The 16,210-nt window shown below is 37.8% G+C and overlaps 1 protein-coding gene across 4 annotated transcripts in view; it reads left to right on the top strand.

Annotated features, from left to right (window-relative positions):
- The window catches only part of Agk (acylglycerol kinase), a 72,406-nt gene that overhangs the window by 32,261 nt on the left and 23,935 nt on the right, over window positions 1–16,210 (top strand). For all 4 annotated transcript variants that reach the window (XM_021661356.2, XM_060380133.1, XM_021661355.2 and 1 more), the window contains 4 exons: window positions 1,209–1,301; window positions 4,032–4,064; window positions 5,942–6,036; window positions 15,259–15,328. In XM_021661356.2, the coding sequence (XP_021517031.1) occupies window positions 1,209–1,301; window positions 4,032–4,064; window positions 5,942–6,036; window positions 15,259–15,328 (291 nt within the window). The remainder of the gene's footprint in view (window positions 1–1,208; window positions 1,302–4,031; window positions 4,065–5,941; window positions 6,037–15,258; window positions 15,329–16,210) is intronic.

Below are 16,210 nucleotides of genomic sequence, written 5' to 3'. Positions count from 1 at the left end.
CTCCTGTATTTTGTAATTTTTCCGATTTGTCTTTGGATCTAGATTGAATATGTTCTGTATGTGTGTGTTCTGTGTGTGCCTAAAAGTAATTTGTATCAATTACTGAATATCATGTTATGTTTATGACCTATAAACCATTTGTTGGCCTATTTGGTGACCAGTTCCTATTTCAAAGCCATCTTTATAGCACATACTTTATGTTTGAGGGTCTTCCTGTGAGTAACAAAATAACTTCCATGGATTTTTAATAGTTTTATGCAGGGATAGGGAACAAAGAGCAGATATTTCAAATTGTTCAGGTGTTTTAGCCCATCTGATATTTAAGGATTTGGTCTCTGCATGGTAGTGTGTCTAGTGTATTTTGAACCGGAGATAGTAGTATTTTTATATCGCTAGCTTTGTGCCCTTTAGGGTTTTAGCATTTGTCTTCAGGGTGTGCATAATGGCTAAACTGTACATTTGAGTGCATACATGTATCTGAGATCAAATGTTCTCAGTAGAAATGGGAAGGTTAGAGTGCTTCACTGTGAGGTCTTCCAAACACACCTGCATATTTTTTTTGTGCCCAAAAGTATTGTTTTATGCAAAACAATAATAATCTCCATTGTGGTAGCACAATACCAGCTGCAAACACTTACTTTTGTAGCTGTTTTAAATTCTGCTGTGTAGCAATAGTACAGGTAGCCATGATTATCCTTCCCTTGATACATGGAAATTCATTGATAAGGAAATTAAGATCCAGTGAGTTTAAGGCCACTCAGCTAAAAAGTAGCAGGGCTGAGATTTACTGTAGGTCTCTTGGGCTCTGGAATCTGTGCTCTTTTCATTACATCTATTTCCTTATTTGCATATGCACTTGCCTTCTTGCCTTCAGATGAAAAGCAGAGTGTACACAATGTAATAGAAGCCACACTGGACTGTAAAAGAGTCCTTTGGCTGCCTAGCTGTAGAATTAAGACAAATTATTGGGCTTGAATTTTATTTTTAGAGTAAGGTGCTGAATAGATAGTTTCTGAAGCCATTTCTGGCTTAGAAAGTATAAAACTATGAAAATCCATACCTAATTGCTTTCATAGAATTTTTATGTCTGTCAACAATGTAAAATTAAGAAAGTCAATATAAAACTAAAGAGCATATCCTACCTTTCCATACTTTGAACTTGTGGTCCTGCAATAACAAATTTACCAAAACCTTCTTTCATCTTTCAGACAGATTACGAAGGACAAGCCAAGAAGCTCCTGGAATTGATGGAAAGCACAGATGTGATCATCGTTGCTGGAGGAGATGGGACACTGCAGGAGGTGGGGCCCTCCTCTCCATTTAGGACTTTTTTTAAGAGAAGAAAAATGGAAATTAGTTTCTGAGACAATGGCAATAATACTTAAGAAAATTGTTGTAATTTATTACTTTAGGGGGCTGTTTCTCACACTTGCACAACTGTAAGCTTTTCTCCTCTACCTTTCTCTCCTTGGTTTTGGTAAACCTTCCCACCTCACAGAGCAGTTTATATGTAATCAAATTTGTGTAAGAAAATTAAATAAAACAGACAAGGCTCTATAATTCAAGCACTTAAGATGAAGTGGGAAGGGGGCTGGAGAGATGGCTCAGAGGTTAAGAACACTGGCTGTTCTTCCAAAGGTCCTGAGTTCAATTCCCAGCAACCACATGGTGTCTCATAACCATCTATAGTGAGATGTGGTGCCCTTTTCCAATGTGCGGGCTCATATGCAGGCAGAATGGTGTCTAATAATAAATAAATAAATCTTAAAAAAAAAGATGAAATAGGAAGATCTGGAGTTCCAGTTCCTCTTAGGCTATAATAGCAAGATTAGATCTCAAATATTGACTAAAACAGAAGGCAGAATGGATATGGATGGGCTAAGCTTGTTATATTGTGCATCCTGTTAATGGTAGCTCTGTGATGGCATCATGGTTTTATAACAAGGACAAGTTTCTCATCAAATGAAAGTTTCTCTCATGAAAATCTCTTTATGCCCACTCATCGTTTCTGTTGTATAGAAAGTTAGCTCTTGATACTACATTTGTAGGAAGACATGCTACTTGTTCATATGTATGCATCTATGTCTTTTCTGTTGTAGTTCCTAAGGTTGGTTGGTTGCCAGTTAGTGCTAGAGAACAAACCTCATGGATGCTGGGCAAGTGTTATACTATGGAGCTACATCCCTAGTCTCGTCTTTGTTATAATAATATCAGTCTTCCTTAGTGAGATGCCACACCTATTAGAATGGCCAAGATCCAGAACACTGGCAGTATCAAATCTGATAAGTGTGGAACAATAGGAAATGCCATTCATTGGTGATGGGAATGAAGAGTGATCTAGTCACTTTATACAGTAAGCAAAATGAAAAATGAGTGGTTTCACTGAAAACTGAACACACCCTTACCATATGGTCCAGCAGTTGTACTTATTAGAATCTATCTAGAGGAGTTACAACTGATGTGCATACAAAAAATCTACACAAGGCCATTGATTGGCAAAACTTGGAAGAAATGAAGGTGCCCTTTAATAGATGATAGTAGAGTGGTATATGCACTAATGGATTATTTAGCATGAAAAAAAGAAAGAGCTATCTAATTATGATAAGACTTGGATACTGCTAAGTGAAAGAAACCATGAAAAGAATACAGTCTACAGTTCAACTGTTTGACTTGTGGACCAAGCAACAGTAGAGAGAGTACAAAGATGAAAGGTTGGAGAAGGATTAACAGTCAGCACACAGAACTTTTAGGGCAATGAAGACTTTGGTCTCTGCCTGGTAGTGTGTCTAGTGTATTTTGAACCGGAGATAGTAGTATTTTTATATCGCTAGCTTTGTGCCCTTTAGGGTTTTAGCATTTGTCTTCAGGGTCTTTATTGTTTAGCTTGGTGATGATGGCCAGGTGTCAGTATATGTTTTTCAAAGCCTATGATATGTACGATACAGAGTGAACACCAAGCTAAACAATAAAGTTTAGATAGTAATGTAGGTTTATCGATTTAGCCAGATGCTGTAGTTCATACACACACTATATTACTATTAGCTTTGACCTCTGTTTGGTGGCTTCATTAGTGTGAGGGACCAGAAATGAACAGCAGAAACACTGTCCTATGTTTGACGTGGCATTTGTATGAGCCTTAGTAAGCTTCCTTTTTAAAAAGGCTCTGCTAATGATCTTGTAATTGTTTTTATAGCGTGTTAATGAAATGTGAAGGGTTCTGATTGTATGCCTACAAAGAATGAAGGAGACCACTGACAGCCCATTTAATACTGAAACCCAGTGAGGCGGGACAAGATAAAGGGAGGGGATATGTCAACCTTCATTTTTACAAAATGTATTTAAGGAAAGACAGTGAATTGTGTATTTGGCGTATTTGCAATCATTAAAAGACAAAACAAAACAAACAAACAAAAAAAACCAAGCAAACAAAAAAACCAAAAACCTTGGCTAGAGAAATGATTGGTTAGGTATAACAACTCATACCCAAGGAGGCTGAAGTAGGAGTGCAGTGAGTCCCAGGACAGCCTAAGCTACCTAATGGTACCCTGTCTCAAAAGTGAATAGATAAATAATGACTAAAATAAAATAAATGATTGGGGTTACCTGTTTAGTTCTTTTGTCTTCATAGCTCTCTGGAAGAAGCACTTCAGTACAGATTTCTGAGCATAGTAAGCCATCCTTGCCTCTATGTACCACAAAAGGCTAATGCAAGCTTTTCTGTATAATTGAAAAGAATTCACATTTCTATAGCACCTACTACACATAAATATTAGTAAACTTATGTTTTCTAGACCTTGAAACATAATTTTACTAATATAATGTGGATTTTTATAATTTATTTTAGTCTTTATTCTAGGTTAAGAATAAAATCCAATTTATCACTGATCATATTTGATAATATGATGTGTTATTAACATCTAGCACATCATTTAGTATAGTTTCTAGAAGAAAACAAGTTGATGGTCCATGAAATTTGAGCCTAATTTTGATAAAGAAAATGCATGTTTATAATATTCTTTTTACTTTCATAGGTTATTACTGGAGTACTTCGAAGAACAGATGAGGTGAGCTTCTAAAAAATACTTTAAAGCTTTTATTTGTTATCATTCTTTTGCCTTTTGTTCCTCATGATGCATAATACATATATATATTTATGTATATTATGTATATGTGTGTAGATAAATATATACATACATATATATACTGTACTGAGGATTGAACCCACGGCTTTGGGCATGTTAGGTAAGCACTGTGTCACTGAGATTGACCTCCAGCCTTTTGTTCATTTAGTTTTTGTTTTTAGACAGGGTCCTGATAAGTTGCCCAGGCTAGCCTTGAACTTGTTATTCTCCTGATTTAGTCTCTGGCATCTCTGGAAATCCAGGCATAGACCAGGATGCTCATCTCCTGTGATAATTTCAATCCAGGATAATTGTGATAGGATTGGAGTTTTGAACAGATGGTATAATACTTCTTCCTCTGTCATAGGTCACTCTCGTGAACCCATGGTGGACTTCTGTTGGTAATCCAGGGTACCCAGTACCACTTAACAGCAGCTAGTGTGCTATGTAAAAATTGCCTATAAAATTTTTTCTTCAAGGAATTCGTTAATAAATTAATAGTGATATGTTTATATAATAGGAGCCAGCTAGCACTTAAATGAACAAACTAGGCTTATTTAGTTGAGAACAAGCATAAGGACCTGAGTTTCATTCCCAGTGCCCATGTAAAATCAGCTGGTATAGTTAGTGGTACTCCTGGTAGTCCTGGTGCTGGTTCACCAGGAGAGCCAACTTCACAAGTTTTAAGCCATGTGTGACATGTGTGAGACCTTGTCTTAAAAAATAAATAAATAAAGGGGAACAAAGGTGTGTGTGGGACAAGTCAGGAAGTTGCCCTCTGGCCTCTTTGTGCACCCTCAACACACACACAAATGCACAGATAAGTGTGCACATACACAGATAAATGAGTATCAGTCACAAGAATGTATTACATCTATAAATACCTACATCTTTAGATCTTAGAAATGTTAAATGCAAAGTAAGTTTTTAAAGAAAGAAATATATTTTTACATGGTTTTAGAATTCAGAAACAGTACTGTCAGTGTATGTTATTAAATATGTACGTATGTAGTGAGAAAAAGATGATATAATTGGAAAAGAGTCATGGTGACCTAGCATGGTTTCCTCTAGGAGTCAGTAGAACAGAATCTCAAAGCTCTTCATCTGTCTCTGCCTATTATTTTAGTTTTGAGATCCAATTTATTTCTTAAGACATCAGAAACAAAAGTGCAAATATTCTTTAATCTAGGTTATGGACATACAGGATTTTGTAAGATCTCATTCATTTTTCCTGCCATAGTTTAAAATATTTAAGTAAAAACAATAAGACATAATGTTCCAAACAGTCTTTAAGAATCTGCAGGTAAATGTTGTATATGTGATATTTAGTTAAATCACCTGTTATGTCATTAACTGGCAGCCACTTGACTTATTCTTTTTCGCTTTATATGTATTTGAAGTAGGTAGCTCAGGAAATACTGCCACCTTTCACTGTAGAATTAGTAGGCATTTTTAGTTGAATTTTAGCTCCATAGTTTTTAGCCAGTGTGATAGCTTAGTGCAGTCTCTCACACTGATTCAGTTTTAAGACAGTTGTCATCTTAGCCCGGTTTCATACAAATAATTACAGTTACTGAGTACGCAAATATTTCTTCTCAATTCTGAGCATTATGTTTTCATTGACTGCTTTGTTTTAGAAGCTGCTATCCCCCTTCTACAGCACACTGTGGAGTATTTGCTTACAGGCTTAGGGATGGGGAATGGAGATGAGAGGGAAGACATAGGCCAGTTACTTTGTCATAGAGGACACACATATGCCGCCTTTAAATCCAATCTTCTGACTATATCAATACAACTTTCTCTTCTTTTTGTTCTACCAGGCTACCTTCAGTAAGATTCCAATTGGATTTATCCCGCTGGGACAGACCAGTAGTTTGAGTCACACCCTCTTTGCTGAAAGTGGAAACAAAGTCCAGTAGGTTGCCAGTATGGAATGCTAACATCTGTGGGTGATAGAGCCTGGGGCTGAAAATTAACATGCATGATAAAATCAACTTTTCAGAATTTGCTAGCTTGAGACTTCAAGTTATTGAGAGGGAGCCTCCAGGCTTTCAGAGAATTGGGGTGCTCCCAGTTGAGTTGTGGTACCTTCCTCATCTAGTAAGTCCTGACATCAGGTGATGATGGGTACTTTCTGCCACTGCAGCTGATGTGGAGATGGCACCTCTCATCTGTACTGTTTCCTGAAGGAGAGGGCATATTTGCACTGATCATTTCCTTGAGTACACTTGGTGTCAAATCACAAGTCTCTTGTGGAGACTGAACTGGTAGCTTCACTATCTTGGAGATGTAATCACAACTAAATACAGTAAAACAACTAGATACAGTCACATCTTTTTGTGACTGCCTGAAATGCTAGGCATATGGATATAATAGACAGAAGGAGGGATAAAGTCTGAGATCTAAATAAAATTGCTGTGAGTCTGACAGTGTCTTCAGGAGTCAGGCAAATTGTTTTTCTACTTCTTTTTTTCTTGACAGCTTTATAGAACAAAGCCCAAGTTTTTTCAAAAAGGTAGTAGTGCTCTTCAACTTGAGACCTGGCTTTCACAGCCATTAATAACAAATGGTTGTCAAAGACCTAAGTAAATGGACAATGTTGGAGAAATTGTTACATTGTATATAATGTAAGATTTGTGACAGTTGGAAGTCAGAAAGTAAATATTTGCTGAATTAATTAAAAATTTCTCAGATAGTTTTCTTGTTATAACCTCCTAAGTCAATGATAAAGGTACTCAAGTAATTTTTTTTTTTAATTTCAGTTAATTTTTTTTTTTTTCTACTTCAGAGTGTTTTCTTAGACTGGTTCTTATAGACTGACTTTCCCTGTTGTAATTTTGAGGGCCAACAATTGTATCTCTTAACAGTTCTATGCTGTTCATAAAAGCCTGGGTGCATATAAGAAAGCCCAGGCATGCATTTATCAGACCCTCATTCTAGTTTCTCTCATGTGTCACAACTTTACAGGGTCCTTCAGCTATTTTCTAACCATCCTGAGGCCTAGCAAGTAGAAGAGGCCCTTTAACGGGCCATACTTTTTGGTCACAGGTTAGAATTTTTGTGGGGCAATAGGTAATGACAGATGAATGACTCAAGCATTTTTGCTGACCTGATATTAATCCTATCCAGTTTAGGACTTGATTTCATTAGGGAGCTTATCTCCCCTGTATCAGTAGAGATTATTGAACTGCATTAGCCTCATTTCCAAATGCCATGTCAGTGATGAGAGAGGTAGATTATTTTCCTTGTCAAAACCTTTGCCTATCTAAAAGTCAATTTACATTCACATGTGGCCACCCCCAAGATCTGAGATAGTGTTCTGCTTTTTAGGAGCTTTTTTTTTCCCATGTTCTTAAACTATTGTTATTGCTGCTTCTATTTGTAATTTAAAGATTTATAAAACGTAATGTTTATGCATGCTCCAGGGCTGTTGGGTAATCAGTAACTACCGTGGGCTCAGAATTTTGTAGACCTTTTTTTAACATGGCTACTGCCTGAGGCTATTTAAAAAGAACAAAGATTTGCCTTTTGCTTTGCTGTCAGGATTTCTTGTAGCTAAATTATTAAAAAAGAAAAAGTCTTTTTTTCTTGAAATGTGTAATGTTGCAGGTAAATAATCCTAAATGCCAGGCTACAAAGCTTCTTTATTAGAACTTTGAATTATTGTTAGAGAACGAGAAATTTGGGGTTACATTTAGTTGTTCTTCTGCCAAGCAATTTAGAGAAGCAATTTAATGCAAAGTCTTTTTGAATTGCAGTAGTTGGGGTTGTTTTTTTAGGTCAGTCCTTCAAAGCCACTTTCCAAATCTCTCCCTGTGCGCCAGGTGCTATTGAGATTAAATCAGTACAGATATCGTCTGTGGCACTTCCTTCAAACTCTGTACACACTCAGAGGAAGTCAGCCTACACTTTTGACCATACTCCTTGTTTCCTCCAAGTAGAGTTGCAGTTTTACAAAATTTTCAGCCCATTCCCCCAAAGTATCTATATTGAAAGGAAAAAAAAATGGGTTCATAGATAAAAATGGGAGTTTTGCTTATATGTGGAATTCCCGATGGTCAAGGAAGCCAGGAAAGGGTGTTAGATCCCCTAGAACTGGAGATACAGGTGGTATGGGAGTAGATCCAGGGTCCTCAGGAAGAGCAGGAAGTACTCTTCACCTGTGAGCCATCTCTCCAGCCCACACTCTCTTAAATTAAATGGAAAGAAAAAAGCAGTCCAGCTAGCATAAGCACTGGTAAGTGTATTCAGCAACTGAAACTCATCTATTAATGTCATGAATGCCAAGTAATGCAGCCACTATAGGAACTAATGTGGGTGTTTCTTATCAGATTAAACATAAACTCATCTTACGTTTAGGTGTTTACCTAAGAGAGTGCAGACATACAGATCAATTCAACAACCTACATCTTTCTTATAGAATCTGCTGGTCATTGCCAAAAAGCAGGAACAGTGCCAGCATCAACCAGCTCATGAATGGCTATACAAATTATGGCACATCTATACAAGAGAGTGCTACTTAACCACAAAACAAAACCATATACCCATGTTGTTGCTATAGTCAGTAGCATGAATAATCTCAAACTGATGCTTTTTATTCTATTATGTGACAATTCTACAAAAGATTAAATTGGACATGGTAATTGCTGGGAACGGATGATGGTGGTAGGAGTGGGTTAGACTGATGATGAGGGACTTGAGAGGATGTTAGAAATATTAAGTATTTTGATGAGGGTGTTGGTTTTATGAATACAGTTGTCAAACTATATGGAAAGGCAGCCTACAAGGACAGATTGTACTGCATGTGGATTCTAACTCAGTCAGTGTGATTTTAAAAAAGAAGTTGGTCCTTCAGTTTCCAGGTTTGCATTTGAGGAGCTCTGCTGAAGGAACAAACGAAAAGCTGACAGGAGTGTTTGCCCAGGATGCAAAAGGCCCTGGGCCCACTCCCTAGCACCACAGTAGAAAAACAAATCAAAGCAAACCACAAACCTTCTTGGATCTGAACAGGAGGGGAGGCCACCAGACAAACAGCTGCCCCATGATTGAAGAGACAGGTGGGAACACAGAGTCACAGCTTACCAAGGCAGAGACTCATGAACAGGAGCAGCTGTGGGAACCAGTGCTGGTATAGAAAACCGGAGGCTCTGTGTTGTTAGCTCTGAGAGTTCCAGGCTCCTTGGCACCCAACCTTACAAGTTTCCTATAATATTGTGACATTTACCCCAAGGAGTTTTGCTGAAGATTCCATACTAAGTACAAGAAAAGGAGGAAAGGCCGAATTTTGAAATACTATGAAGCAGTCTTTTTCCCTTGTAAGGTCTGCATCAGGAGAAACTAGTTATGCTGAGCCCAAGCTTCTGGAGTTGTATTGGAGTTGAGCAGGGGTTGCTGGACTCTAGCTGGCCCTGGCCTTTCTCATGAGAGAAGGGAAATATCCAACTCCAACTACTCACCAGTCCTGTCCTACCTTACAGGGTAGAAAAGACTTGAAGATTAAAATGGAAAGATAACTGGACAATTTTCAAATCTGTGCAGGCTATGCAACATACATCAAGGAAGAAGTCTCAAGAAGTTTTTAAATATTTTGAACTAAATAAAGACAACTCCCAAAAATATGTGGGAGGCAGTGATAGTGGTGGTTAGAGGAAATTTAAAGCACAAAGGGCAGAGCAAGATTAAGTGTGAATACACACTGTACAGGAATGCACATGGGAAGGTGAGGCAGGAGGATTGTGTGAGACCAGCCTGGTTATATAGTCAGACACTGCCTCTGAAATCAGGAGGAGAAAAGCAAATTAAATCCAAAGTTAACAGAAGGAAAGAAGTAAGAATTTAAATCCAGAGTAAACAAAGGAAAATAATAAGAATTAAAGCAAAATTCAATAAAATTGAAAATAGAAGTCAGTAGAAAAGCTGGTTCTTGGAAATAATAAATAGGTCAGCAAGTGGCTAGCCAGGCTAAATAAAAACTAGAAAGGACACAAATGACTAATTTTAGTGATGAAATAGAGGACATCACTGTAGAGCCTATGAACATGAAAGTTTATGAAGGAAAAGTATGGCAACTCTAGGCCCATAAGCTTGATAACCTTGGAACAGACTAAATTCTGCAAAAACAATTTGGCACAGCTCATGCAAAAAGAAATAATTGGCAAGTGGATTAATAAACTAGTACATGCAAATAATGGAATCTCATTCAGTTGAAAGGAATTAGCTATGAAGCCATAGAAAGACAGGAACTTGAATATATGTTACCAAGTAAAGGAAAAATGTCTGAAAAAGGCTACACTATATGGCTCCTACTATTAGAGATCTGGAAGAGGTAAAATTATGACAGCAAAAAGGGGAGTGGTTATTAGAGCTTGGAGAAGATACAAAGATTTGTGTGGCCGTACAATTACTTTGTATATACTACTGAAGTGGTAGGTGTCATTAATGTTTGTCTAAACCCAGTTACATTGCAGCTATGATCAACACTGGATTATAAATGGCAATAATAAGTCAACTAAGTTTTCCAGTTGTGACAAACCAATCTTGGGGTGTGGAGGGATATGATAATGGAACAGCTGTTTTTGGAGGAGGGAAAAGAATTATATAGGAAAATGTCTGTGCTGGCCTTAAATGTTTCTGTGAACCTGACCTAAGATTGCTCTAAAAAAATGAGTTTTGTATAAAATCACTAGTTTTGATCCCTAGCATGCACTAGTCCTTTTGAACGTCAATAAATTCACTTGATTAAGCAAACATTAGAGATGTGCTTTAGTTTCTCCTGAGTTTTGGTCATATCAGCATATATTTCTGTGGCTATTATCTCTCACCATTAATTCTAACTATATGGTGATCCTATACCCTTTCATTACATTCGTATGACAATGTGTCAGTATTTACAGTGTATTGAAACAGCAGATTGGTTTTATAGTGATAATCAGAAAATACACAAAAGTGAAAAACTGAATGCATTTGGATGCTGTGATGAACCAGATTATTTAGAAAACTGGTTTTTAGAGGTTTTTGTTGTTGTTGTTTGTTTGTTTGTTTTAAGTAGGGGACTAATGTGGTGGTATATCCCTTTAGTCATAACAGTCAGAAGGCAGAGGTGTTTGGATCTCTGTGAATTCATGACTAGCTTGGTCTATATAGCCAGTTTGAGGTCACCTAGGGGACAAAGTGAGACTCTATCTAAATAAATAGGAGTGAGAAAGAAGGGATGAGATTAGTAGGCAAAATGCTAGCCTGCATGTAGCCCTGGATTCCATCCACAGCCTGGAATAAACCAGTCATGATGGTTTATTCTGTAATTCCATCACTGGGAAGATAGAGTCGGGGAGATCAGAAGTTGAAAGTCATCCTTGACTCCAAAGTGAGTTCAGTGCCAGCCTAGACTACATAAGACTCTGTCTCAAAATTTTAAAAGAGTGAACATAGCTGGACATCATGGCATGGTGCATGCCTTTAATTCCAGCCGTTGGGAGGCAGGCCAGCCTGGTCTACAAAACAAGTCCAGGACAACCAGGGCTACGCAGAGAAACCCTGTCTTGAAGAAGAAGAAAAAAAAAAAAAGAGTTAAACATGTATCTTGGCTTTCCTATGTGGCCTACATTACATTGTGTCCAGGTGGTTAATGAGGGGAAGGTTAACGAGGATAAATTACAAAGATGATAGGATCAGGCTGGAGAGACCGCTCAGTGATTATGACTGCCTGTTGCTCTTGCAGAGGACCCAGGTTTGGTTCCCAGCCCCCATGGTGACTCACAGCCATCCCTAACTTTAGCTCCAGGTAATCCAGTGCCCTCTTCTGACCTCCACAGGCACCACAGGCACCACAGGCAAAACACTCATACACATAAAATAAATTAAATTTCTAATTGATAGTTAAAAAATTATCAGTTTGAAACCCAATAAATCTAGGTAATGATTGCTGTTTGTTGCCATCATCACCAAAGCCAGCAAGTGCTCTTTATGTTTTGATGGAAATACATAATACCAGATTATTGTTGCCAAGGATGAATTGATACTAACTTTCCATTTTAAATATCCTCAGAAAATGAATAAAATAGCTGTAATATGAGGGCCATACACATATAATCACCAAGGATCAAGTCCATAGAAACTCAGAGAAGGAATGGCGTATTTTTTAAACAGGAAAATAAAAAGGAACAGAAAATAGGTTAAAAGAGATTTAAAGCACATAAGCCAGCCATAAGTTTGTATGTCTTATTTGAATCTTAACTTGAACAAAGGAAGTAACATACAATATTTATATGTTGCTAAAATTTGAGTACTGACTAAATGTGTTGATAGAAATGGGTCAAAATTGTAAGTATAATGGTGTTTTATAAAGTCTTTTTCCCAGATATACAATGAACTAATAAGCTGTCAGCTTTGCTTTCATTGATTAGTGGCATATAGAGTGATGTGAAGAAGTAAGGCTGGTTTCGAGAGGATAATTGTTGCGTCTGAGTGAGGAATATACAGGATTCTTAGCAGTTTCTGTGCTTAAAATTCTAGAAAATAAAATAATTCCCGGAAAATACTGATTGCCTATTAGCATGCACTGTGCTGGTGTAGTTTTTTTTTGTTGGTCAGTACACGAATGAAAATTGTCACTAGCTTTGTAGAACTTTTGTTCTCCAGTAAGGCAGACGACAACTTTAATAAGTACACAGTACAGACTGTGATTGATGAAAGGACAGCAACAGTTCAGTGATAGAGTCACAGTGCAGGACCTTCCTGTAGCCTGGAGGGAGTGGGCCCCTCTGAGATGGTGCTGTCTACCAGATCTGAAGAATATAGTAAAGGGCTTGCAGTGGCTGCACTTAGGGCATGGGAGCATTCTGAAAAGATCCTTGATGTAGGTCTATCATTCTCTCCTGTAAGAGGAGATGTTTTACTGTCTAGCCACTTGACTTAATACTTCTCTTGTTGACCATCTGTTGTATATTTATGTATGTCTGACTTTGAATTTAAAGTACAAAGTCTAGGCTTGTTTGTGCATCTGGCATAATTTTATATGGCCTGAATGTATAATCCATAGTATTTAGTTTTTGATGGGTTTTTTCTTATTTTTTAAATATTTTTAAAATTATTCTTAAATTTATTACAATTTATTCACTTTGTATCCCAGCTGCAGACCCCCCCCCCCCAATCGCGATCTCCCTCCCTTTTCTCCTCCCATGCTCCTCCCCCAGTCCACTGATAGGAATGGTCCTCTTCCCCTTTCATCTGACCCTAGCCTATCAGGTTTCATCAGGACTGGCTGCATTGTTTTCCTCTTTGGCCTGGTAAGGCTGCTCCCTCATCAGAGGAGGTGATCAAAGAGCCAACCTGTGAGCTCATGTCAGTGACAGCTCCTGTTCTCCTTATTAGGGAACCCACTTGGAGACTGAGTTGCCATGGGCTACATTTGTGCAGGGGTTCTAGGTTATCTCCATGCATGCTCCTTGTTTGGAGTATCAGTCTCAGAAAAGACCCCTTTGCCCAGAATTTTGGTTCTATCTCCCGCTTCTTTCATAAGATTACCTGTACTCTACCCAAAGTTTGGCTGTGAGTCTCAGCATCTGCTCCTGTCCTGGTCCCTGTTTTCTCCCTCTTCCAATGTCTATCGCTTTCTGAATGAGGATTGAGCATTTTACCCAGGGTCCTCCTTCTTGCTTAGCTTCTTTAGGTGTGCCGATTTTAGTATGATTATCCTATATTATATGTCTGATATCCACTTATAAGTGAGTATACACTATGTGTGTCTTTCTGCTACTGGGACACCTCACTCAGGATGGTCTTTTCTAGTTCCCAAAATTTGTCTGCAAATTTCATGATTTCCTTGCTTTTAATTGCTGAGTAGTATTCCATTGTGTAAATGTGCCACAATTTCTGCATCCATTCTTCAAATGAGGGACATCAGGGTTGTTTCCAGCTTCTGGCTATTACGAATAAAGCTGCTGTGAATATGGTTGTATAATTGAGCATCTTTTGGATATATGCCTAGGAGTGGTATAGCTGGATTTTGAGGTAGCACTATTCCTAATTGTCTGAGAAAGTACCAGATTGATTTCCAAAGTAGTTGTATAAGTTTGCATTCCCACCAGCAGTGGAAAGAGGGTTCCCCTTTCTCCACATTCTCTCCAACATGTGTTGTCACTTGAGTTTTTTATCTTAGACATTCTGATGGGTGTAAGGTGAAATCTCAGGTTTGTTTTGATTTGCATTTTCCTGATGACTAAGAATGTTGAGTATTTCTTTAAGTTGTTTCTCTGCCATTTGATATTCCTCTATTGAGCATTCTGTTTAGCTTTGTACACCATTTTTTTAATTGGATTATTTGATTTGTTGTTGTTTAACTTCTTGAGTTCTTTATATATTCTGGACATTAGCCCTCTGTCAGATACAGGGTTGGTGAAGATCCTTTCCCAGATTGTAGCCTGTCGTTTTGTTCTGATGACAGTATCCTTTGCTTTACAGCTTTTTAGTTTCATAAGGTCCCATTAGTGGATCAAAGACCTCAATATAAAACCAGACACACTAATCCTATTAGAAGAAAAAGTGGGGAAGAGCCTTGAACTCATTGGCACAGGAGACAACTTCCTGTACAGAACACCAATAGCACAGGCTCTAAGATCAACATTTTTTTTTTACATAGATATTTTTCAAGAGATTGTTAGAATGTAGGTAAGAAAAGTCTTGTACTTTGAAGGAAAGAATCAGCAGTGAACATGAAGCACATCCTTGTACCCCTGGAAGAGAAGAAAATGTGTCTTAGCTCTTGGACTGTGGCTCACTAAGATAGCTACAGATCCTCTCCTTTAGTTACTTTCTAGCTGTTTGAGAAGAAAGATCTCTCTCTTTTAATGGCTCATTTTCTTACAGTGATTAAAAGATGCTATGTTATTATTATGTATTTAAGTACCAAATTTTTCAGTAACAGGCACAATGGAGTGGTTTAATAAATGTATGCATTGGTGATTTTTAAAAATATGCTCCTTCTGCTTTCTTAATATCAGTTTGAAAGACTGGCTTTTTCTAACCTTCTAGGATTCTAAGTGTGTGGGCGCGCATGTGCATACGCATGTGTGCATGCTGTGCACCGGGAAGGTGCTGCTATATTTTACAACAGGCTCCTTTCTGTTTTTTCTGTGTTTAGACATATTACAGACGCCACACTTGCCATTGTGAAAGGAGAGACAGTTCCACTTGACGTCTTGCAGATCAAGGTAAAAATCTTTCCTTCAGGTTTTGAGAAGTGTATCAAATTAATAAGCACATGTTAAAGAAAATAGAGTTTAACGGTTCACATGGGATTATTATGAACACGGCATTCCCATTCTCTTCCTATCCCCAGTATTAGTCCCCACAGAAAAGCATTGTTCATGATGCTGTTATCACTAATTGTGATACCTCTTGTAATAAAAATCATGTGATGTAAAATTTACATTTGTAGTTGTTTTAAGTCTGCACTATGGTAGTGTTAAATGTATGATGTCACCTTGATAGTTTAGTTTTGAACTTAACTCTTGGCTTCTTTGTTACATGCAAGAATTCCTCAGTACTACTTCCTAATATAATTATATGTACTTTTAATTTCTCCATCTACAATCTTTGTGTCATAAGAAATCCATTTATGTATGGTTGTTTTGAGTATTAAAAGAGCCCCTGAGGCTAGACATTGTACTGTATGCCTGTAATCCCAACCCTCTATAGGTAGAAGAAGGATGAAGGGTTCAAGGTCATCCTCAGCTGCACAGCTGGTTGAGGCTAATCTGTACCACATGAGAACCCTGCCTTTAAAACAGAAAAAAGACCCACAAAATACTTGGTACATAGCCAAGTACAGTGGCACATGCCTTCAATCCTAGCACACTGGGAGGCAAAGGCAGGCGGATTTCTGTGAGTTCAAGGCCAGACTAGTCTACAAAGTGAGTCCAGGCTAGCCAAGTATATACAGAGAAACTCTGTCTCAAAACAAAACCAAAAAACAAAACAAACAAAAAAATGTTTTGGACAGTGACTGATTTCTGTACCTGTTTAAATGCTGTTTGCATCTGTCTTCCATTCTCTATGACAGATGAACTTTTTCTCATGTCACCTGGAGCAGC

This window comes from Meriones unguiculatus, chromosome 3, assembly GCF_030254825.1.
Source record: "Meriones unguiculatus strain TT.TT164.6M chromosome 3, Bangor_MerUng_6.1, whole genome shotgun sequence".
NCBI classification, from domain to species: domain Eukaryota; kingdom Metazoa; phylum Chordata; class Mammalia; order Rodentia; family Muridae; genus Meriones; species Meriones unguiculatus.
This window is presented reverse-complemented; position numbering and strand designations above follow the sequence as displayed.